The 26,763-nt window shown below is 36.3% G+C and overlaps 2 protein-coding genes across 2 annotated transcripts; one reads left to right on the forward strand and one right to left on the reverse strand.

Annotated features, from left to right (window-relative positions):
• Positions 1-664: 664 nt before the first annotated feature.
• Positions 665-3,892, forward strand: LOC123663260. Its single transcript, XM_045597948.1, has 2 exons — positions 665-2,114; positions 3,843-3,892. The coding sequence occupies exons 1-2, from the start codon at positions 665-667 to the stop codon at positions 3,890-3,892; spliced, it is 1,500 nt and encodes a 499-aa protein (XP_045453904.1).
• Positions 3,893-4,051: 159 nt separating this feature from the next.
• LOC123663413 (fructose-bisphosphate aldolase-like) lies at positions 4,052-26,501 on the reverse strand. The gene is made up of 9 exons (XM_045598098.1): positions 26,453-26,501; positions 26,105-26,227; positions 25,540-25,631; positions 20,829-21,003; positions 10,597-10,800; positions 8,257-8,372; positions 7,106-7,205; positions 5,455-5,654; positions 4,052-4,233 (listed from the first exon to the last, which is right to left on the reverse strand). Exons 2-9 carry the CDS (start codon positions 26,214-26,216, stop codon positions 4,141-4,143), a joined length of 1,092 nt encoding a protein of 363 aa, XP_045454054.1. The 5' UTR covers positions 26,217-26,227; positions 26,453-26,501; the 3' UTR covers positions 4,052-4,140.
• Between the last annotated feature and the right edge of the window lie 262 nt (positions 26,502-26,763).

A 26,763-nucleotide genomic window follows, 5' to 3' on the forward strand; every position in this document is an offset into this window, starting at 1 on the left:
ATCATTAGTGTGCACGTTTCTTTATGGGATTATATACGAGTTTGAAACGCATACTGCCAAACAAGATAACATCCTTATAATTTTTGTATATGTTGTATCCCCCCGTGTAGGGACGGGCAGTAGAATACAATTTCCTACGGCCCGGCAAGAAGGCCTGTCGTAAGAGCCGACAAAATTCTTGAGGTGGTAGGCTTCGGCCGTGGCTTAATTACCACCCTCTGGGTAAAGTCGCGCCGCCAAACGGCAATTGCCGTGTTCCGGGGCGGGTCCCAGAGCAGCCATTTGGGGGATGTGTCTGGGTAGTTGTGGCACTCTATGTGACCGATTCTGTCTGCTCATCACTGCCGCATCGGGTGCCTGGCTTCGGAGGGTAGCGGGATCCGAGGCACGGTGCCGCCGCTGGCCGACCGTAGGAAGTTGGGGGCCCAAGTAGCAGGAAAGCCACCTGTGAAAGGCTGCCCCGCCACCTGACGAAAAATCCCAGAATGTTCTACCTTGCCGGTTGGCGACCGGAAGGGAGGACCAGGTAGCCATTCTGGGGGGGCTCGGGCGTCCCCGCAGTCTCCGCGTCAGGCTCCCTACGTGCGGCGGTGTAGAGTCTGACACCCGGTAGGTAGGATGCCGCCTCGTCCAGTTCGCATTCCCCTGCACCTATTCACTCCCCATGAAAGCACACAAGAATAAAAAAAGGTATACACAGCGGCTGCACGTCCTCCCACTGAAAGTGCACCTCTCTAACATCCGAGGTCTGCACTCCAATCTCGAATCTGTCCACCACCACCTAGAAACAGAAAAACCGCAGCTGCTGTTCCTCACTGAGACGCAGATCAGATGTCCGGCTGACACGGCGTACCTCAGCTACCCCGGGTATTCTCTGGAGCACAGGTTCATACCTCGTGCCGGAGTCTGTGTATACATCCGTGATGACATTTGCATCAAACGTCTTAAGCACCTTGAGACATCCAGTTACTCCATCCTATGGGTTCTGGTGGACACAGGACAGGAGAAAATCCTGTATGCCTGTGTCTACCGTTCGCACAGTGGAGACGTGGAGACAACTCAGTTATGTGACCATCTTACCCTAACGGCGGATAAGGCTCGAGAGCGTTACCCTTCGGCACAGTTAGTCATCCTGGGGGACTTCAACGCCCACCACCAGGAGTGGCTGTACCCATACCAGGTGACCGACCATGCTGGGAGAGAAGTGCGTAAACTAGCCTTGACGCTGGACCTCACCCAGCTTGTAAATTGTGCTACCAGGGTACCAGACGTAGACTCTCATACCGCCAACTGCTTAGACCTATTTTTAACAACTGATCCAGACAGATACTCAACAACAGTTTCTGCACCACTGGGTACTTCTGACCACTGTCTGGTAAAATCAATATCCGTCTGTTCCCCACCCGAAGAATCCCCATGTGGCCCAAGACGGGTGTGGCGATATAAGGCAGCGGATTGGGATGAGATGCGTCACTTTTTCTCGTCCTATCCTTGGCGAGAGGTATGCTTTTCTTCTGATGATCCGTCAAGCTGCGCTGAAGCCATTACCGCGGTTATACGCCAGGGTATGGAATATTTTATACCATACTCTGACGTAGCGACGAATGGAAAAGCTCGCCCATGGTTTGATGCGGAATGCTATCGTGCAGAAGCCAAAAAGCGGTCGGCATACACTGCATGGGCTGAAGCTCGAGCGCGCAAGTCTCCAAATTCTCGGAATTTGAAGAAAGCTTTTAACCAAGCCGCCAAGGCATGTAAAAGGACGTTACGCAGGACTAGATTCAACCATATCAGCCGCATTGGGGCCAAACTAGCTTCTTACCCTTCTGGGAGCAAAGCGTTTTGGTCCCTGGCAAAAGCCGTTGAATCTAACTTTTGTCGGCCGTCACTTCCACCATTGCTGAGGACTGATGGATCACTGGCCCACTCTGCGAAAGAGAAAGCGGATTTGTTTGCATCTCTTTTTGCTGAGAACTCGCGTCTGGATGTTGCAGGAAAAGCTCCACCAATCTCAACTCGTGCTGACTGCATTATGGCAGAAGTACGCATACGCCAAAAAGAGATCCTTAAAATCCTGCAAACTCTAGACGTGAACAAGGCCAGCGGACCGGATGGTATACCAGCGATAGTCCTGCGTACCTGTGCCCCTGAGTTGTCTCCACCTCTTACACGCCTGTACCGCCTGTCACTTAAGACTGGCAAAGTGCCGAAGTCTTGGAAGCTTGCCAACGTGCAGCCTGTGCCCAAAAAAGGTAGTCGTGCAGACCCTGTCAATTACCGTCCCATCTCGGTCACATCCATACTCTGTAAGACTATGGAACGTGAACTTAACAACAAACTCTTGGCCCACTTGGAAGGTAACGATCTCCTCAGCGACCGGCAGTACGGTTTCCGCCAGCACCGTTCGACTGGGGACCTTCTAGTGTATGCCACACATATTTGGAGTGAGGCCATTGACAAACACGGCGAAGCACTTGCCGTGTCTCTCGATATCTCGAAGGCCTTTGACAGGGTTTGGCACGCGAGCCTTATAAGCAAGCTTCCTTCATATGGTATTCCACCTGGCCTTTGCACTTGGATTTCTGACTTCCTGAGCGAACGTTCAATACGAGTTGTCATTGACGGGTACTCGTCGGACCAAATGGCTATCGACGCTGGTGTTCCTCAGGGATCAGTCTTGTCCGCTACCCTCTTCCTGCTGCATATTAACGATCTGCTCGTCCCCGGTACCTTTGGGTACGCTGACGACTGCACAGTGACGGACAGATACTTTTCGAGTGCAGGGGCTAGTAAGGATGTTATCCAGTCTTGTCGAGAGGATATGGTCAGCCGCTTGAACGTCGCCCTCCAGGCAGTCTCCGAATGGGGCGATGCCAACCTGGTCACGTTCAACGCTACAAAAACACAGGCGTGTGTGTTCTCCTCTAAACGGAGCCCTTTACACCTGGCTCCGACTTTCCGGGATGTTTCTGTGGAAATTACCGACTCCCTACAGCTCCTCGGTGTAGAGCTATCGTCCAATCTGAACTTTGGGCAACACATCGAGTCCAAAGCAAAAACTGCAGCAAAAAAACTAGGTATTCTCTCTAAGGTCAGGCGATACTTCACTCCAGAACAGCTGCTCCCACTATACCAAGCACAAGTTCGGTCTTGTATGGAGTATTGCTGCCATCTTTGGGATGGATCCGCCAAATACCAACTGGCAACTTTGGACTCGGTGGAAAAACGAGCTAAGAGACTCATAGGTGACCCTACTCTGACAGACACCAAGTTGCAGAGTCTCGATCATCGGCGTAGGGTAGCTCGTCTGTCGGTGTTCTACAAAATATATTTCGGTGAGTGTGCGAAGGAATTACACGATCTAATTCCCCCAACAACCTTCCGCCATCGGGACACTAGGCGCGGTCGATCGTTCCATCCTTATGTCATCGATATGCCACCTACGCGCACAAAACGCTTTGGCTCTACTTTCCTGATGCGCACAGCTAAGGAATGGAACTCGTTGCCCGCGTCTGTGTTTCCCGAACGATACAATCTGGGTGCCTTCAAGGCCAGAGTGAATAGGCTGTTATTAGGCAGGCATGCTCCACCTTCGACCGCATCGTCACTTAACATCAGGTGAGATTGTGGTCAAATGCCTGCCTATTTGTCGTAAAAAAAAAAAAAAAAAAAAAAAAATTTTGTATATAGGTGGGAATTTCCCACCTGGTCATCGTGTAAGCATGCGAGAATCGCTTGTACCTTTTTTGTGTTAAAATAAGTTGTAAAAGTGGATTAAGTGTTCATGTTTTGTTTAGAAAATTATATTTTAGGAGGACACTTTATCCTTTATATTATTACAGGTAGTGTATTATTTCTAAGCAGACTTTCTAAGTTTGAAACAAAACCATAACATATTTTCATTTTTTTTCTAAGAAGTAATAAATTGCGAGCGACAAGCTCACTGAATTTGGGTATTAGTTTTTAAATACATTTAAAATAATCCAAAAGGAAATTTGAGTTGATGTGTATTTTAGAAATTGTTGGGTTGGGTTATAACAAAAATTAAAAAGATATTCTAAACTATTCTAAATTATATTTTCTTTTAAAATGAAACAACATGAAAGTAACAAACGAATTATTTGCTACATATAAATGCGTCTAGTATTTGTGGTTTTTACTATAATTCGATGCATCACCGGCAGACGTTGACACTGCATTCGTGTACTTTCCCAAGGAAGCAAGTCCATTAGCCTGAAACAAAACAATACATAGTACCCTATTTTTACTCAACACCGGTACAAAGTTGGTGTGGATACGGCATTAAAGAATATAGCAACCCTTTCTCTTCCCTGGGTGTCGTAAGAGACGAATATCGGATAACACAGTTCCACTTCCACCTTGGAACTTAAAAAGCCGACCGATGGCGGGATACAACTGCTGGCTTTGAAATAAGACGGGACGTCTTCGGTGCGACAAAGCCAGCCCTACCAAACACACTTCATAATGATTTCCATGAATTTATTTTATGTAACAATAATTGTAACAAACTTGTTGTTTTGTTTATTATTGAATATTATTCTTGGAAATGGAATAAATTATGTGAAAATAACATTTACATAACAATAACCCCGCTATTTACGTAATGGGCTACGTTTTTCTCTGAATATAATTATTGTTTTTATCTATAATTACAAATAAAATTTCAATTAAAATGTATGAAGCCTATTTTTATTTTATGTAAGTTGAAATTAGGTGAAATATTAATTAATAAAGAAATATGTTCTATACATTTTTTTATATTCTATACTCAGAGATAGGTGATCCATTAATTACTCTTTTAGTTTTTAGAAATTAATTGAGAAGGACTTCGTTCATTAATCACGTGGTGTTTTTTTAAACAACTTTTTAACCCCCCACTCTATCCCATTGTCGTATGTGGTAGAGTTTCAGGATATATCAGTTTCTGGATATTTTCGGAATATTATCTTTAAATACACGTATAACCTGATTAAATTTTGAACAATTAAGCATGCTCTTTTACATACAAGGAGATAAGCTCACACAAGCTCACACACACATTAAATTCTACCGTATATTCTATGTTATAAAAAAGGCTAACTTACAGCGGACAGATAGAAGTTTTAGAGGGTTCAAGAGTGGGAAAATTGTGTAAATGACAAGTCCAAAACTGGTGACTAACATAACTTTTAAAATGTATAATTATATTGAAATTAAAAGGCAAATTTTTTAAAAGGAAATATTTGCATTTTTATATTTTTGAATGTTTGTAATCGATAAATTATAAATATATATATAAACCAATTTTAAAAATTATTTTATCAGGATAATTTTAAAACAAGATAATTAAAACAACTGAAATAGTGTATCTACGAGGACGAAGCCGCGAGCGCTAAACTAGTTGGTTTTAAAATAGTGCATTAAAAGGTGTACGGTGTTATTAAATGGTCTCACCTCAGCCCTCTTTAACAGTTCCTTCTGGGCTTTTAAGACGTTTCCATCTTTACCGGCCCAAGTCTTCCACACGGAGGCCTGGAGAGCCCTACCGTAGCTAAAGGTTAGGGCCCACGGTTTCTTCATGTTCACCTGGTTGATAGCATTCAAATTGAGAGTAGCTTCTTCCTCTGACTGACCACCAGACAAGAATGCTATGCCTAAAAGAGTTATTAGGAGAAATTTAGGATTTGTTGTAATAATAACAACAAGCTTTATTTCTATAAACATTTTAACAAGCGGTATCAAAATGTACATATGCAAAGGGTATAATAACAAAAAAAAAATTGTGAAAACAGACTGAACATATGGATATATTATCCCATATTATGGAATAACTAACTTTTATAACTCAGAGAAAACATTTAAACATTTTTGTACAATATAGTACACGTGAAGAGCTCCGCAAAGTGTCGTAGCTTAACTATAATGGACCTTGTGTTCGAAATTTATTTGGGACGCCCTCAGCTTTATATTACAGTAATCCCCTTGCTTGAACATAATATAACCAAATATATTTGGGTTATGAGGGTAGATTACAAAAATAAAATAAAACATTTACACCAGTAACACGAAACGCGGTCACATATGTGAAGTTTTAGTATCGACTTCCAGAACCATGTAATGTTTTTACTCCTAACTTGATGTTGAATATCTCAAGAAAAAGAAAACACGTCGTAACTTTATATTGGACTGAATCCGATCTAAATACGTGATCCATGTTTGGGAGTTTCGACACTTAAAGCTCTGTTGCCGTGCATAAGTGATGTAGCTTATCTGGTAGAAGATTTTCCTGCCTTGTTTTTATGTAATAATAATTATTATTTAGAGAGCATTAGAAATACAAATCATACTTTTATAATATACTTTATATAATATAATTTTCATTTTGTAAAAAAATAAGAGTCTACTTATCACAAATTTAAAGATAAAACTCGGTGATTAACTAATAAACAGCGAAGCTTATTAATTTGCTATTAGAGAAACACACAACGCTCTCAGCTCCAAGGAGTTTGAACTAAACTAATCACCTACCCAAGATAACTGTCTATTTTGTGTTTGCTCGCAAATGACAAAACCTACTTTAATCACATCGACAAATAATATGACGTAAGTTGACGAAAAAAATTAACAAACGCAATATCACTACGATTTTTGAGGGTTCCCCTTGATTTTTCTGGGATTCCATCATTAGATCCTGGTTTTCTTATCATGGTAGCACCCTTGGGGTGTTAGAATTATCAAAATCGATTCACAAGCGACGAAGTTATCCCCGAACATACATTTACACACACACATATATATATATATATATATATATATATATATATATGGTCGAATTGAGTAACCTCCTCCTTTTTTGAAGTCGGTTAAAAAATAATATCTTATCATTGTTATAAATAGTACTTTGTATAGAAATGACGAAACATGGTCATCGAATAATTTAGCGAGTTACATATTATAAAAATATAATAAATAATATAATTATGACATTGAACTGAATAATATGATCTCCGATTCTGAAAGATTCTGTGAATGTCTAGAATCACGTAACATAAGATGAAATACATAATTGGTTGCAAGGCAATGCCTTTAAACAAATGTATCAAACCTGGTACGGCTGCAGGTACTGTTCTCAATAACGCGGTTACCGTAGCTGATACTATTTCTTTCGGATTACTTCTTTTTAAACATTCCTGTCCAGGCGTTACCTGAAATTTAATGTAAGTTATTTAGTTATTAAGTTATACGGTAATGATAGTTTTAAGTATATCTTAAATTAAATGGTATTTTATCTTTCCTGTACATAAGAAAAACTCGAATTAATATTTCCATTATTCAAGGCAAATCCTCTGTTATGTGAACGCATCAATTTCGCTTAGGGTTGCCAAGTGCTAACCGTACTATAAAATTATTATAGTTTTGCACTACTTATACTTTAGGATAGCACGCTACATAAATACCTATAAATAAATATATAGTAGCTACTTTAAAATTACACACACACTATTACTCTTGTAGTCAATTGTATAGGCCATGTAGATGCTAGTCATCGCACAAACACCAAATGTTTGTGTTATGTGATTTTCAGAATTCTCCATACAGAAATCTCATCGTACCGCGGCCGTTGAGTGTAAAACGTACTTAAATACTAATATTATCAAAGGTAAAGTTTCTAAATTTGTTTGTTTTTTCGCAAATGCCGATCCGATTATGAAAATTCTTTCACTAACAGAAATCTACACTATTCCGGAGTGATATAGGCTATATTTTATTGTTATTGAACTTAAAATTCAGTGAAAAATAATAGTATATGTAAATCAAGTCGGAGAAATGCGAGCGATATGAAAACTTTACAATACATTTGCATCACAAAAGTAATATATAACGCCCAACGAAGTGGTCACAGGTCGACTTGTAACATATATTTTGCTTGTACATACATTTAACATACAAAATAAATGTATTTGTAGCTTAATTAATACGAATTGTTTCACCGAGAGTTGGCAACCTTGATTTCGCTACTAATGCTATTCTTCTCATGATTAATTTCATGTAATTTATCCTACTAATATAAAAAGCGAAAAAGATTATAAAGATTAATGTTTGGGTAAACGAATATTAGTATAGGATTTTTAATTAAATGCAACCTTTATTAGCAGATATATTTTAATTTTTGATACAAATACATTTGCAAATATTGTTTTTTATTTTAGCATATAAGATTGATTGTCAGTTGAATAGAATATAAGTCACACATACCATATTAGGTTTCAGCAAAGTCCCTTCCAAAAACACGTGGTGATCATTTAACGCCTTGTAAACAGCAGCTAACACGACTTCGGTCACCTTTTGACATCTATCAATGTCATGATCCCCTGATAATAAATGTAAATTTTATTTACCACTTTTTTTCGATAAATTTAAGTTTCTTTTTAATTATCGTTTTTATTTTAAGGTTATATTTTACCTATACTAAGCATAAAGTTTTGTTGTGGTTTTAAATTTGAAAAAGGTTAAACCTTGTTTCTGAATACAATTTAATTATTAAACTTTGATAAATACATACATTTTAAGATTATAAATTTTCATTCTATTATCAACACAAGACAATAATGATTAACCGGAACATACAGAAATTTTATAAGAACACTACCCCGCAAACGTTGTTTTGACATATATTTTATTAACCCCCTTAATCCCCCCCCCCACCCACCATAACTTAGGGGTATGAAAAATAGATGTTGGCCGATTCTCTCTCCTACCCTATATGCACACAAAATTTCACAAAAATCGGTCCAGCCGTTTCGGAGGAGTATGTTCACTAACATTGTGACACGAGAATTTTATATTGTTTATAAATGAAAATCATTAAAATCAAAATAACTTTTTTTTAAAAGGCTTCAAAAGAACTTTCGAATCGTCATTTTACTAATTAAAATTTGAGAAATGATTATTATTTTTAAAAGTAAAGCTACCACCGATTCGGGACATAGATTTTGCAGAGAAGAATATGAAAGAACCTCCGCAGTCAAACTTTAAAAAATTAAATATAAACTGTGTTTTATTCGTCTCATGATAAATAGATATTGTATAACCAAATCTGAAATCTCGTATTATTAATGTAACTTCAACAAACCTTTGTAGAGCATATAATATACCTTTATACTGTGCGTTTTTATTACCTTCCAAGTTATTGAGTAAAAGATTTTTTTATTAAATTTTTCATAAGAGGGTTCACGACAACTTTATTAAAGACGCGGCTCTTAAAAGATAATGGAGGAAAGTTATAAATTCAAATTACATTCCATTATATATAAAAAAAATCGACGTCGATTTCAACCACGCTGCCTCTGGTTAGCTGTAATTGTTTTTCTTTTTTTTTACTATTGTTTTTATTTTATTTATTTTATTTATTTATTCTTAATGTACGCCAAAATACAGACACATATAAAGAAAGATACAATACAAGATGTACAAAGGCGAACTTATCGCTAAGTAGCGATTTCTTCCAGATAACCTTTGGGTACTGGACACGATACAGTAGCAGCGGTTAGAAGTGTGCCTGTGTGTTTTTCTGAGTGATATAGCTCTCGGGGTGAAAATGTGTGAAAATTTGTTAAACAATTTCAGTTTTTAGATAACAAACAATCCATAAGGATTAAAACTAAGAAAATCTTTCTAATTTATAATATTGTTAATGATTTCTCTTACGAGTTAAATTAATATCTTTGTCATTTCAAAAATAATTTATTGAGGAAGTACACTCAGTTCTACTGTAAGTGTAGTTATTGTATGTTATCTACATTACAGCGTGTTTTAGTCGGATTTTTAATATTAGTTCTTAGTATGCGGTTGGCTGGAAGAGAGGAGATCTATATTTATAGATAAGTCCACAGTTACTTATTAATGTTGTATACGATTTAATCTATCAAATAAGTGTAATCAGGATTTATTGTATAAGTTGAAGAAGAATCGAATACTTAAAGAAGCTAATAAGTATACTACACTTCCTTTTTTACCAAAATATACAATACTCGCAGGCTTTTTCTAATTATAACATAACATAATATAACAATACACCTATAGTATATATACGTATGAGATTGATTTTAACAAATTATCATAAGGTACAAAGGGCGGCCTTATCGCTGAAAAGCGATCTCTTCCAGGCAACCTAGGGGCAGAGGAGGTGGTATTGTGTCGGTGTAGGTGTACAAATTGGGATATACTATTTAAATTGAAGCATAAACTAGTAAATATACTTACGTAAACACATATAGACATATAAATACATACATACATTATATATTCGATATTGTATGATAGTAATCCAATGTAAATGGAATGTAATGTAAAACATTAGGCTGCGGATGATAGAGCGAGAAAATTCTAACAAACTGTCCAACTTTCTGAGTGTGTAATAAGTCTACAAAACTGTCTGATATAAAATACTATGTCCGAAGAATTTCTCCACTTACCGTTAATCTTATTATACATAAACAGATATAAATATTACATAAACATTAAAAGTTATGAAAATTCATTAAAAGTTTAAGTAAGCAAATGAAACTGGAAATAACTTTAAATTTTGACTTTTACCATCTAAAAGGACGTCGGGTTCCACGATAGGCACCAGGCCTTGACTCTGGCACACTGCGGCATATCTTGCTAGAACATTCGCTGTGTCCTGTATAGCCAGGAAGGATGGTGTGTGCTCCCCTATCTTTAATGGACATCGCCATTTCGCAAACCTGCATCCTTGCTTCGAGTACTCGGCGCAACGTTTGGCGAGATCGTCTAGACCTGAAATATTTGTTTATTTTAATTTTCTCATTATGTACATTTCAGTTGAAAATTACTTTACGGATAATACATAATTATTTATATATTCTGTATTAAACATCTTAATAAATATTTAATATTTAAATTGTGTTATAAAATTAACGTAATTGCAAAAGACCACTTCGCACCCTTAATAAAACAAAGATGTAACTCAAAAATCGCAACTTGTGGGAATTGGCGTTTGAAGTTTAGCACTTTTTCCGCATTGTGTTTGATTAAAAATTACTAATTATTTGTAATGCTCTTAATGACTTTTACTATTGATATCAGTAGTTTAAAGTACAGAGATTAATAGAATAATAGAAAAACAACTGTGTTAAAGTCTATAATAGCTGTAAAATGGAGATGAAAAAAAAGTTCCGACTTAAATCTCTTTATGCCAAAAATTACTTAATATTTTAGGTAGTATTTCAAAAAAATTCTCTTTAGTATTAAAACATAACAAAAAGTTTTAAAAATAAATCACAATGTTTCGTTTTATGATTATATAATTGTAATTATGACGTTGTATGTACTAATGCATCATTTTTTTATAAAACGAAAACTGAAATTTATCACCTTTTTTTTAAATTAAACAAATTTTTATTAATCATCTGATATTTATATATCTCTTTATGGCTACAAATATTGTTTTTTAAACAAAACAAAAACTATACACTATTATAAGAATTAGGTACAATTAGTCTCTAGTAAATATCTCCTAAAATCACAAATAATTACTAACCACAAATAATCTAATATATAAAATTCTCGTGTCGCGGTGTTTGTAGTTAAACTCCTCCGAAACGGCTAGACCGATTCACACGAAATTTTGTGTGCATATCGGGTAGGTCTGAGAATCGAACAACATCTATTTTTCATACCCCTAAGTTAAAATGGGGGGGGGGGGATTAAGGGGTTTAATAACATATATGGCAAAACAACGTTTGCGGGGTCAGCTAGTAAATAGTATAAAAATCAGCAGTCTCTTCTTTCTTATATTGTCTATCATCTTGTTTTTGCTCATTGTTTGAATTATCATATGATACACATAGATCACACTGACCTTTTTTTGGTTGGTGAAACCCTAAGTTAAATACCGTCGGAATCAATATTTTCTGCACATTTGAATCGTCTCGCCATAAGAATCGACGAATTCCAACCACCAGAGCAGGTTGGGTTTCGAAATGGCTACAACACCGTAGACCACATCCATACTGTTCGACAGATTATTCAAAAGACAGAGACATATAATCAGCCGCTGTGTATGGAATTTGTGGACTGCGAGAAAGCCTTCAACTGTGTCGAGACCTGGGCTGTCCTGGACTCTCTGCAGAGATGTCATATCGACTGGCGATATATCGTGGTACTGAGATGTATGTACGACGCAACGACGATGACCGTTCATATCCAGGACCAGAGAACAATACCTATTTCCCTGCGGCGTGGGGTAAGACAGCAAGATGTAATATCACCGAAACTGTTTACCACTGCGCTGGAGGATATCTTTAAGACCTTGAACAAGGCATCAATGTCGACGGTGAATACATCTCTCACCTTCGTTTCGCCGACGATATCGTCATCTTTGCGGACACGTTAGATGAGTTAGGCCAAATGCTAGCCGGTCTAAACGAGTCCTCCCGACGTGTCGTTCTCTGTATGAACTTGGACAAAACGAAAGTTATGTCTAACAACCAAGTCATACCGAGACAGGTATCGGTCGATGGTACCCTTCTCTAAGTTGTTCAGGATTATATTTACTTAGGCCATACTATCCAACTAGGCCGCAACAACTTTGAGAAGGAGGCCGATAGGAGGATTCGGTGGGGCTGGGCGGCATTTGGCAGGCTTCGTCGAGTCTTCACTTCGAAGATTCCGCAATGCTTGAAGACAAAAGTCTTCGAGCAATACGTCCTGCCTGTGTTAACATACCGAGCCGAGACATGGACACTGACGAAGGGACTGGTCCACAAATATAAAGTCCCTCAACGTGCAATGGAACTGGCCATGCTTGGGGTTTCCCTCAAAGATAGGATTAGAAACGAGACTACCGCGAGAGAACGAAAGTAACCGATATAGCCCACACAATTAGCAAGTTGAAGTGGCAGTGGGCTGGTCATCTGTGGCGCAGGACCGGTGGCTGTTGGAGCAGACGCGTCCTGGAGTAAAGATCGCGTCTTGGCAAAAACAGTGTGTGACGTCCTCTGGCCCGTTGGACCGACGATCTACCTAAGTTTGCCGGTGTAAGCTGGATGAGGATTGCGGAAAACGGGGATGTCTAGCGCGAACTTGGGGAAGCCTATGTCCAGCAGTGCATTGCAATAGGCTGAACTGACTGACAAATATTTGGTTTATTATTGCAGTCAGAGTCAGAAGAACTTTGATTTTCAAACATAAAATTTCTTCTGTTGACAGGCTTATTAAACAACGTATGAAAATCTACAGTGCATCGTCGTCACTCAGGTCGATGTCACTTAGATCTGTGTATTATACTGGAGAAATATTGTAACTGGCCACACTATTGCAATTTCGTCGCTCTCTCAGCTGAATTTGCTCATATTTGGCTCAGTATTTTGTGGTGAATTGGTGTAAGACGTCTTTTCTTCGCAATCCATTGTAACGTTTTCTGGGGCAGGGTTTTAGGTAGGCATTGAACTATTGGAGCTTGAAAAACTGGATGAAGATGAGCTAGAAGAGCTTGACGATGATGAGCTAGATGAATCGGAACTAGATGAAGATGATCTTGAAGACGAACTAGAGGACTGTAAATGGCTAGTATTATTTAGGTGTCATTTTTCTCGTCAACTCATAAGTGACAGTGAAATATTGAGTCGGTGTCATCATTTTCGTCAGCTCTGTAGTTACATTTTTGGGCTCTGGAGATATATGTATTTTGTTGATTTTCCTCTTCAACCTGCATAGCTTCTTTAGTCTAAAATAACAATAATTCATAACACTGTAGTATATTTTAAGGATGAATAATAATCAAAATTATTTAACGTCAAAATAGCAGCATTGTTGAATGACAATAATCTATTCAGTCGTTTTGCCATAAAAGAGTAACAATCATCCATCCATACGTCATCCTCATAAACTTTCACATTTATTACAGTAATCAGATGAAAAAAAAAATTATAACTTATTACACTATTATTATATTACTTAAAAAGCCAACCGGTGGTGGGATAACCATCCAACTGCTGGCTTTGAAATACACAGGCCGAAGACAGGCAGCAGCGTCTTCGGAGCGACAAAGCCAGCCCTGCGGTCACCAACCCGCCTGCCCAGCGTGGTGACTATGGGCAAAACACATAAGTTCACGCTATTTTTGGCGAAAGCTTGTGGAGGCCTATGTCCAGCAGTGGACTGTATAGGTTGTAATGATACACTATTATGTTTATCTTATAACTTTTACGCTCGATACGCTGTAACTCTTCATTGTGGTGTTCAGTTTCTGAATGTAGCATTAAACTTAAAAAAAATTGTGAGCTCTAAGACCATTTTCAAAACCTATACAAATAAGCACAACAGTTACAAGTTATTCTTAACTTTTACACGAAAAGGGAATTAATGTTGAAAGTTTTTACTTACCTTTCGTCATTCTAAATAATAAAAAGAAGTAAACAAAAGTGACTTTTATAAACAGCCTTATTTATTACAATAAAGTGATACTTAACCAATTACTCCAACAACTAAGGCATATATTTCAATATAAAACTGAAGTGTTAGGCGTTAACTTTGTAAAATTTGTCAATTTTTAAAACAAAACCGGAGTAAATCCAAATGTTACACATCATTATCAAATGCGTTTTCTGAGAGAATGAAGTATAACAAAAATCATCTTTTTATTTTAAATCCCTTTTAATCTAATATCGAATTATTTGATGTTACTCAAAACGGCAGCACTTCAATCTCCGCTCACTGCCGGTGCATTTCTGAATCACGCCACTTTATAAGAACTGAGTTGTCAGTTCCAGTTGATAGAAAAGAGAGCAACAGTCGCGTATCTCTCTGTATCTTATAGTTAAAACGCCGGAGTCGAAGTCTACCTATTCTTTACGCGACGAAGACGGGTTTTATTGTAAAATCTCCAAATCCACAAATTTTGAGTTACGTCTTTGTTTTATTAAAGGTGCGACTTATAAAATTTTAAATAGCGTTTTCAAGTATCGCTATTACAAAATGACAAAAAATTTCGAGATACCGTATTTTGCTCGAATAAGCTCGGGAAGCAAATTATTTCATTTTGATTTAAGGAAAGTATTCTACAAATATTGTTTGTAATAAAGTTCTTGTGTATTATTGATGGAATTCTTAATTAAAAATTGTTTCAATTGTTTTAGATATCTTCTATGCAGGAAAAGCGTATAAGGTTTTTTTACATGTTGATTTATTGTGGTTTGGCAAATATTTCTAATATATTTTCCTAGTAGTTTGAGAACTGTTTTCATGAGCAAATAGTAAACACCGTGACAGATGATGACCATGAGATTACACGCTGTTCACACGGTGGAAAAACCCATAAGAATAAACTTCTGGACCGGAAATAAATGATCTTACACAAGTTCGGTTATATAAAAACGTAATTATAATCTTCATTCACCATTTTTATTTATTTTTTTTTGTCACTAGGTCGGCAAACAAGCGTACGGCTCACCTGATGGTAGAAGATTACCGTTGCTCATAGACGCCTACAACACCAGAAGCATTGCAAGCGCGTTGCCGACCCAATCCCCAACCCACCCCCCAGGGGCTCTGGTCACCTTACTCACCAACAGGACCACAATACTGCTTGAAAACAGTATTATTTAGCTGTGATCTTCTGTAAGGTCGAGGTACTACCCCAGTCGGGCTGCTCCATATTTTGAGCAGGAAATACCTACAATTACCATATACCATACACTTAAATAAATATAAATACATATAGGTTTAACATATCGCACCTTTAATAAAACAAAGATGTAACTCAAAATTTGTGGATTTGGAGATTTTACAAGAAAACCCGTCTTCGTCGCGTAAAGAATAGGTAGACTTCGACTCCGGCGTTTTAACTATAAGATACAGAGAGATACGCGACTGTTGCTCTCTTTTCTATGAACTGGAACTGACAAGTCAGTTCTTATAAAGTGGCGTGATTTAGAGATGCACCGGCAGTGAGTGGAGATTAAAGTGCTGCCGTTTTGAGTAACATCAAATAATTCGATATTAGATTAAAAGGGATTTAAAATAAAAAGATGATTTTTGTTATACTTCATTCTCTCAGAAAACGCATTTGATAATGATGTGTAACATTTGGATTTACTTCGGTTTTGTTTTAAAAATTGACAAATTTTACAAAGTTAACGCCTAACACTTCAGTTTTATATTGAAATATATGCCTTAGTTGTTGGAGTAATTGGTTAAGTATCACTTTATTGTAATAAATAAGGCTATTTATAAAAGTCACTTTTGTTTACTTCTTTTTATTATTTAGAATGACGAAAGATAAATAAAAACTTTCAACATTAATTCCCTTTTCGTGTAAAAGTTAAGAATAACTTGTAACTGTTGTGCTTATTTTTATAGGTTTTGAAAACGGAGTCGTCTTAGAGCTCACAATTTTTGTTAAGTTTCAGCGTATCGAGCGTCAAAGTTATAAGATAAACATAATAGTGTATCATTACAACCTATACAGTCCACTGCTGGACATAGGCCTCCATAAGCTTTCGCTAAAAATAGCGTGAACTTATGTGTTTTGCCCATAGTCACCACGCTGGGCAGGCGGGTTGGTGACCGCAGGGCTGGCTTTGTCGCTCCGAAGACGCTGCTGCCCGTCTTCGGCCTGTGTATTTCAAAGCCAGCAGTTGGATGGTTATCCCGCCACCGGTCGGCTTTTTAAGTAATATAATAATAGTGTAATAAGTTATAATTTTTTTTCATCTGATTACTGTAATAAATGTGAAAGTTTATGAGGATGACGTATGGATGGATGATTGTTACTCTTTTATGGCAAAACGACTGAATAGATCATTGTCATTCAACAATGCTGCTATTTTGACGTTAAATAATTATGATTATTATTCATCTTTAAAATATACTACAGTGTTATGAATTATTGTTATTTTAGACTAAAGAAGTTATGCAGGTTGAAGAGGAAAATCAACAAAATACATATATCTCCAGAGCCCAAAAATGTAACTGCAGAGCTGACGAAAATGATGACACCGACTCAATATTTTACTGTCACTTATGAGTTGACGAGAAAAATGACACCTAAATAATACTAGCCATTTACAGTCCTCTAGTTCATCTTCAAGATCATCTTCATCTAGTTCCGATTCATCTAGCTCATCATCGTCAAGCTCTTCTAGCTCATCTTCATCCAGTTTTTCAAGCTCCAATAGTTCAATGCCTACCCAAAACCCTGCCCCACAAAACGTTACAACGAATTGTGAAGAAAAGACGTCTTACACCAATTCACCACAAGATACTGAGCAAAATATGAGCAAATTCAGCTGAGAGAGCGACGAAATTACAATAGTGTGGCCAGTTACAATATTTCTCCAGTATAATACACAGATCTAAGTGACGTCGACCTGAGTGACGACGATGCACTGTAGATTTTAATACGTTGTTTAATAAGCTTGTCAACAGAAGAAATTTTATGTTTGAAAATCAAAGTTCTTCTGACTCTGACTGCAATAATAAACCAAATATTTGTCAGTCAGTTCAGCCTATTGCAATGCACTGCTGGACATAGGCCTCCCCAAGTTCGCGCTAGACATCCCGGTTTTCCGCAATCCTCATCCAGCTTACACCGGCAATCTTAGGTAGATCGTCGGTCCAACGGGCCAGAGGACGTCACAAACTGTGTTTGCCAAGACGCGATCTCTTCTCCAGGACGCGTCTGCTCCAACAGCCACCGGTCCTGCGCCACAGATGACCAGCACACTGCCACTTCAACTTGCTAATTCTGTGGGCTATATCGGTTACTTTCGTTCTCTCGCGGTAGTCTCGTTTCTAATCCTATCTTTGAGGGAAACCCCAAGCATGGCCAGTTCCATTGCACGTTGAGGGACTTTATATTTGTGGACCAGTCCCTTCGTCAGTGTCCATGTCTCGGCTCGGTAATGTTAACACAGGCAGGACGTATTGCTCGAAGATTTTTGTCTTCAAGCATTGCGGAATCTTCGAAGTGAAGACTCGACGAAGCCTGCCAAATGCCGCCCAGCCCCACCGAATTCTCCTATCGGCCTCCTTCTCAAAGTTGTTGCGGCCTAGTTGGATAGTATGGCCTAAGTAAATATAATCCTGAACAACTTAGAGAAGGGTACCATCGACCGATACCTGTCTCGGTATGACTTGGTTGTTAGACATAACTTTCGTTTTGTCCAAGTTCATACAGAGAACGACACGTCGGGAGGACTCGTTTAGACCGGCTAGCATTTGGCCTAACTCATCTAACGTGTCCGCAAAGATGACGATATCGTCGGCAAAAAGAAGGTGAGATGTATTCACCGTTGACATTGATGCCTTGTTCAAGGTCTTAAAAATATCCTCTAGCGCAGTGGTAAACAGTTTCGGTGATATTACATCTTGCTGTCTTACCCCACGCCGCAGAGAAATAGGTCTTGTTCTCTGGTCCTGGACATGAACGGTCATCGTCGTTGCGTCGTACATACATCTCAGTACCACGATATATCGCCAGTCGATATGACATCTCTGCAGAGAGTCCAGGACAGCCCAGGTCTCGACACAGTTGAAGGCTTTCTCGCAGTCCACAAATTCCATACACAGCGGCTGATTATATGTCTCTGTCTTTTGAATAATCTGTCGAACAGTATGGATGTGGTCTACGGTGTTGTAGTCATTTCGAAACCCAACCTGCTCTGGTGGTTGGAATTCGTCGAGTCTTATGGCGAGACGATTCAAATGTGCAGAAAATATTGATTCCGACGGTATTTAACTTAGGGTTTCACCAACCAAAAAAAGGTCAGTGTGATATATGTGTATCATATGATAATTCAAACAATGAGCAAAAACAAGATGATAGACAATATAAGAAAGAAGAGACTGCTGATTTTTATACTATTTACTAGCTGACCCCGCAAACGTTGTTTTGCCATATATGATAACTTAGGGGTATGAAAAATAGATGTTGTTCGATTCTCAGACCTACCCGATATGCACACAAAATTTCGTGTGAATCGGTCTAGCCGTTTCGGAGGAGTTTAACTACAAACACCGCGACACGAGAATTTTATATATTAGATTATTTGTGGTTAGTAATTATTTGTGATTTTAGGAGATATTTACTAGAGACTCATCATCATCATTACAGCCTATACGGTCCACTGCTGGACATAGGCCTCCACAAGTTTACGCCAAAAATAGCGTGAACTCATGTGTTTTGCCCATAGTCACCACGCTGGGCAGGCGGCTCGGTGACCGCAGTACTGGCTTTGTCGCACCGAAGACGCTGCTGCCCGTCTTCGGCCTGTGTATTTCAAAGCCAGCAGTTGGGTGGTTATCCCGCCACCGGTCGGCTTTTTAAGTTCCAAGGTGGTAGTGGAACTGTGTTATCCCTTAGTCGCCTCTTACGACACCCACGGGAAGAGAGGGGGTGGCTATATTCTTTGGTACCGTAGCCACACAGTACCCGTAGCCACACAGTACTAGAGACTAATTGTACCTAATTCTTATAATAGTGTATAGTTTTTGTTTTGTTTAAAAAACAATATTTGTAGCCATAAAGAGATATATAAATATCGGATGATTAATAAAAATTTGTTTAATTTAAAAAAAAGGTGATAAATTTCAGTTTTCGTTTTATAAAAAAATGATGCATTAGTACATACAACATCATAATTACAATTAAATAATCATAAAACGAAACATTGTGATTTATTTTTAAAACTTTTTGTTATGTTTTAATACTAAAGAGAATTTTTTTGAAATACTACCTAAAATATTAAGTAATTTTTGGCATAAAGAGATTTAAGTCGGAACTTTTTTTTCATCTCCATTTTACAGCTATTATAGATTTTAACACAGTTGTTTTTCTATTATTCTATTAATCTCTGTACTTTAAACTACTGATATCAATAATAAAAGTCATTAAAAGCATTACAAATAATTGGTAATTTTTAATCAAACACAATGCGGAAAAAGTGCTAAACTTCAAACGCCAATTCCCACAAATTGCGATTTTTGAGTTACATCTTTATTTTATTAAGGGTGCGATATACACATGATCGTTTGTTCCAACACAGAGTCAATGTAGGCTACATGTCTGTGTTTAGATAACTTAGATATATTTTTTTTAATAATAAAAGTGCATATAATGAATAAATAAAGGAATGCTTGTCGTGTCCACAACCCTGGAACAGAAAGCTCGGCCCTGTAAACCGCAGCAACAAGCAATAAGAAATCACAAGTGGTTTAAGTTTACAAAAAAAAAAAACAGGTTTTATTCGTTTTCAAAATCAAAATCAAAAATAACTCAATTCGAATATCCTTCAAAAGCACTTTCAAATCAGCATTTTACAAATTAAAATTTTAAAGTGATTATTATTTTTAAAAGCGAAGCTACCAAAATAAAAAAGAATTATCCCATTTCGTGCTTTCTTTCGGAAGTTGTGCGTGTACATTTCGGAGATTCATTTATATCTTTTAGTAGATAATATACTTGTTATAATTATATTTATTTTATTTATACTAGATGATCGGTTAAATAAACGAGTGTTTAGACCACACGACTGAAGTAAAACTTCTCTAATTGTCACTACAGTAACATACGAAACGTAACTCTCTCTCTTTCTATCTTCACTAACTTATATATCCCTCTGAACTTCCGTTCGCCTCGCCCGATCACACTTTTCGTAACGCTCTCATACGTATTCACCAGCTTACTCCCCAAGTCAAGCGTACGTAAAAAAGTTTTACTTCAAAAAACGTATGAAACATTACAACAATGTAATTTATAATGAATGCTTGTGTGACAAACGTAATAATTCACTGGTATCGTTTACCCTGAGTCGTAAATTCATCTTCGGACAGAAACAGCGGTACTACGTCCCTGTCAACTTTAATACCCGGTATTATGTTATTCTTTTTCAGTATATCCATAAAAGGCGTGCCGTCGTCTGTTTTCTGATACACCGTCTCGTCAAAGAGAATAACAGCTGAAATACTCTTTGAGAGTGTCTGAAAATAAAATAAAAATGGTTTTACGTTACTTGTTGTTTTGTATTAAGGCGTTTATGATCTAACCTTACTGTAAGATTATTACTGTATTACTTAATGTTTAAAACTCTGTAAATAAAATTAATTTAAAAATATAAAATAAGTGTTTTAGAATGTTATTAAGGTACATCAAAAGTAATAATAGAAAAAAAACAAGCATTTATTAAGTGAAATAAAAAATAAAATGTTTATTGTTAGAAATTTTGACTGTATCTAGGTATTTAGTTATTAGTCTGTCCTCCCCGTCTCGACGCTACTTCCCGTATCACATCAAATTTGGAGCACAAAATTTGACACGAGTTCCACAAACGTGATCTTCGAGTCTTATATAAAACTTGGAGTAGGTTTCATTTCAATACGTTGTCTAGTTTAATAATTACTTCATGAGTAATTGTAGTGAAATCGTAACAAACGATATAATATGCACACTCATAATATAAAACTCACAATATAGGCAATGATCAGCTACTATAATAGCATTCATAATAGACACTCAGTAGACAGTAGTTAATAATTGCGGAAATCAGTTGATACACTAATTTATAATAAATTCAATACAGGATTTTTTTTTAACGAGGTGGTTCTCATTTCGATTGGTAATTTTTTTCTTGTGTATGTACGACGATTACGCCAAGCCTGATTCGGTTTACGTTATTCTTTTTTTTTGTTCGATGCGGAATAATTAGCATATTTAGTTCCATAAAAAATTTATTCAGTTTGGCTCTGTAGTTTTTATTTTATAAACAGCCTTAAAAAAGAAAGAGGTTCTCAACTCAATTATATTTTTTTATGTGTGTTACCTCAGAACTCCTGTGTTTAGACCAATTTTTTTAAAACGAAAGGTGGTGCTTGTCATTTGGTCCCATTCAAATTTATTCGAGAGTTGTTTTTACTGTAAATGAGATATCAACTGAAGGACGAAAAATATTAATTAACTATCACATACTACATTTATTTATTTTTCTATGACAGTATCAGAAATCCGAAGCAGATAGATAATACATTTAAAAAATATATAAAAACTCAAAGTACACGTTATAATTAAAATGAAAATCATAACACGTGGGTTTTATTCAAAAATAAGTACTACTATTATTAATTCTAAAGCTTGTGAACATCGATGGGTGGATGTTTGTAACCAGCAAAAAACTACTGAACTCGGTCCACTCAGTAAAAATTAATAAATTAATATAAAAAAATACAGTCAAAATGAAAACCTCTTGTTAAGTCGCAAATCAACAACATCGGTACACCCAGTATAAATTGTCACAAAATACAATTGAATTTAGAAACTCCTCCTTTTTTGAAGTCGGTTAATAAACCTTTCAACGCAATATATTTTCAAACTATTATATGTGTTGGGTACTAAAAAAGCGCAAGTAACTATCGTAGAAGCGTTATATTAAATTCTTTCCCTTCCATGAAACCCCGCTTGCCTCCAGGCGATACCCACACAAGACGAGTGAGATACTCGCCGACAAATAGTTTTCTCTACTTTGGTTTTCTAAGAGCGTATTCATGTTACTCTCTGTAAATATGTAAATCTTCCCACATATTTGTGAACTATACAAGTCTTTTCAGAAATGTTTTTCTCCGTGAACTTAAGACCAACACTGCTGTTATTTAAATTCGAAGATAGGACTAAACGGGATGTTTGGCGCACAATTGAGGAGGCCTATGTCCAGCAGTAGACTTCAATATGCTGATCAATAATCAATTTATCTCTAATTTTGCTCACTAGCGATTTTCTGCCTCATTAAGTATGGAGTTTATGTTAAAATTGTATCTTATGTGATTGAAAACACAGATAGTTAGGACGATAATCGTACAAGTAAATATCTTGAACATGCGTCATCTGCTACTAAGCTAGGCTACTTAATACCTGTGATTTGATAACAGCCGATTGATATAGCTACGTATTATGTATATATATGTATATAGTAATTTACATAATATATAAATAAAATGCTATTCGTGTAGCAAAGAAAGCATATTTTGTCACAGACTGTTCAATAACTCATTTTAAACTAAAAAACATACTTATTTTGTGACATATTTCAGCTTAGTGAGCATAAATGAATTTAGCAGTCTTTAAAGACTAGTTATTTTCAAAATAAATGAAAGTGTGAAACAGTAGTCATAAAATATTTAAATATGAATGAAACAGCATTGAATTATCGCTTGGGTTTGGCTTTCAGGATACCTTGAACTTGAATTTACAGAAATTCATCAGCATCATTTCAAATCTCATTGGAGCGTTGAAAAAAAAAGTGTTCTTCTGGATTTCCATTCTTTCCATTATATTTGTGGGAGAGAGTAACAAATATGCATCCCTCGTCAATTTTTTTAATAAATTTTGAAGAATACATCACACAGTATTCTCGTTAAACAATAGAGAACAATGCCCTCAACATAAGCAATGACCATTTACGGTCAACAATATGAAACCGCAGACAATATATCATCTTGTGACGTATTACTACGGTACATTATTATTTTCCTTATCATCTAACCTACATATATAACTATCCTATATGCAAAATAGAATCAATGGATATACTGGTACTGTCATATAATTCAAAAGTGAAGTCTACGTCAAAGTATTTGACTCCGGACGTTATTGCATTATCTGCTTACCGCATACATCCTTATGTATTTAATAATGAATAGAGTAAACTATTAAGCAATACATACAATACAATTTCATTGATTTATATAAGTAAGTATATGGAATATTAAAACGTGAAGCAAAAACTTTGTACCCCTTTTTACCTATCATCATCATCATCATCATTATTTTAGCCTATTTCAGCCCACTGCTGGAAATAGGCCTCCACAAGTTCGCGCCATAAATGGCGTGAACTCATGTGTGTTGCCCATAGTCACCACGCTGGGCAGGCGGGTTTGTGACCGCAGGGCTGGCTTTGTCGCACCGAAGACGCTGCTGCCCATCTTCGGCCTGTGTATTTCAAAGCCAGCAGTTGGATGGTTATCCCGCCATCGGTCGGCTTTATAAGTTCCAAGGTGGTAGTGGAACTGTATTATACCGTATTTGCGTCTTACGACACCCACGGGAAAAGAGAAGGTGGCTATATTCTTTACTGCTTTAATCACACAGCAGGCACAACATACCAAATGAAATAACTCAATTCATTTTATAAGAATGACATTTAAAAGAGTTTTGTATATATATATATATATATATATATACAAAACTCTTTTCGGTTTTTTTTTTTTTCGTTTGCGAGCAAATACAATTATAAATAAAAAGAATATCCGGGGTTAAAGGGGTCATGCAGACGAAGAAATGTATGAATGACTGTACTACAACTGCCTACTACTATAGTTGTAGCAAGTACTAATATAGGTATAAAAAAAGAGTCTAACACGCTAAATTTAAGATTGTATTTGCACGGGTGAAAATATAAGATAATTTTTAATTATATTTTAGAACTTAAAACAAACTTGAAGATAATGTAAGACTTCTTAAAACAATCAAAAATTTTATATACATTGCACGTATATATATATATAGGCAAAATTAAATTAAAAACTTATGTCAAGTATCAAAACCTAATGACCACGATATGTAATTACGTATACTGTTATAGCATTAATTTAACTATAGTTTAAAAAGGGCTGGTAAAAGTTTTGCAATTAGCTCTGGCGCAAAGTTTAACTGACTTAAATTAAAGTTGTAAAACTATTTAACAAACATCTTCCATAATTAAATAAATCCGCTTGTAACGTTTCACTACTAGGTAAAGGCCTCTTTCTCCGCGTAGGAAAAGGACCAGAGCTTAATTGACCACGGTGCTCCATTCCAGATTAGCGGATACATTCCCTACTATGAATAACAATCGCTTTTAGGTGTCTTTTGATAACCACCGGCACAGGCAGGTTTACGTGCTCTCTTAGCCACTCTGGGGTCATAAGGGGCATTCACTCAGACTTGTACACTTACAAATATCTGCCCTGAGTGGAGATCGAACCCGCGACTGTTGTTTAGCCGATTAGGTAGGCCACTAGGTAGGTATATCAGAACGATTGTTAGATTATTCAAGAGATTTATTCTAGCTATAAAAATAAGGCATTTCTTTGAAATATAATTGCCAATTAATTCCATAATGTCATAATTTTCAAATAGAGAACAGTATAAAGATGCCTACACATACCTTCGAATTGTAGGTAGGTAAGTAATCCCGTTTCCACACATATTAAGGCCTTTTGTTATTCGGTCTAATCAATTAGACGCTTATATTCAAATGAAGGTAGGTAATTACAAAGGAGCTTAGCTATTTTGAAACGGATTAATTCAACACTATGTACCTACATCATTGCAGATAATATGAATCTATGTATAATAGACAGACATACCGAAAATGTGAAATAAATTAAAGAGATAAAAACTACTGCTGATAGTCTGCGAGGTTATAAGGTCTATTTTATAAATAGAACTATTTGTAGACGCGTATTAAAAATATATTAGATACTTACATGATCTGTGGTAAAAAGAAGTTGTCGATATTTTCTTCTGTTGTTTTCGTTATTGACCAGTCCAACAGATGCTAGTAACTTGCCAATACCCTCTATAAAATAATCATATATATTTATTATTTTATTTGAAAAAAAAATGTTTTATTTGTAGTATCTTTTTATTGGCCTAATAAATATTTAATGATCTTTCGCTTCAGCATTTCCCGAAAGCAAATTTTTATCATATATTTAAAACAACGGCGAAATAATGTCGTTTATAGTTTTTTTTTTTTTTTTTAGTAGCGGAGCGTTTCACAAAAATCAATATCAATATTTTCTTTAATTTCCTATATTAGTTTTAAATTAGGTTAAGTATTTTAAATTAGGAGACAATAATTAGGTACGCTTTAGCCTGTAATATTGCACTGCTGGGCATATGCCTCTTTCCCCATATAGGAGAAGGATAGCGTAGAAGAGGAATAATAAAGTACCTATTTATTAGATTTAGGGCCCGTATCACCAGTTGTAGATAACGCTATTTGACGGATGACGATATCCAAAAAATGATAGTTTGATAAATTATTACCGTTAGATTCATCAACAGCCAAAATCCCTTTTCCTGGTGCTACAATAGCTTCAGCAGTGTTCTTCAACTTCTGCTGAAGTTCAATATCAGGGTATGAAAAGAAAGTAGGCATATTGTTGTTATCTGAAAAAAAATACCTGGATTATCCTATCGTTATTTTTCACGCATCGTTATTTTACATTCACGCATAATATTTACGCTTACTATAATAATAGCACAATTTAAATGAATTATTAATTATCACTTAATAAAACACATACAACAAATCAATATAATACGTAATAAAAGTCCAATTAAATCGACAAAAACACAAATAATTAAGAGTAAAATAATATTTTACGTACTTACCTAATTTTATAAAGTAAACGAGATAAGTGTAATTATTGAGTAGTAAAGATTAACTAAGCCCTGTTTTTTAACGTAAGGTTATCATTGTCTTTACGATAAAGTCTGGGGTGGCAATTGCTATATATGTAGGTATACTATAAATATTCCAAAATGAAAAATCAAATATAAATCTTGTTCTAAATGAAATTTAAAATAAATTTTAGTGTTAAAAATTAAACCAAATAATCTAAATGTCGCCTTTACTAAAATGATTATGGAGAGCATAATAATTTGTAAGCGCCACCTATATTGTAATAGGTAAACTACGTTAA

This window comes from Melitaea cinxia, chromosome 20 (genome assembly GCF_905220565.1).
Source record: "Melitaea cinxia chromosome 20, ilMelCinx1.1, whole genome shotgun sequence".
Taxonomy (NCBI): domain Eukaryota; kingdom Metazoa; phylum Arthropoda; class Insecta; order Lepidoptera; family Nymphalidae; genus Melitaea; species Melitaea cinxia.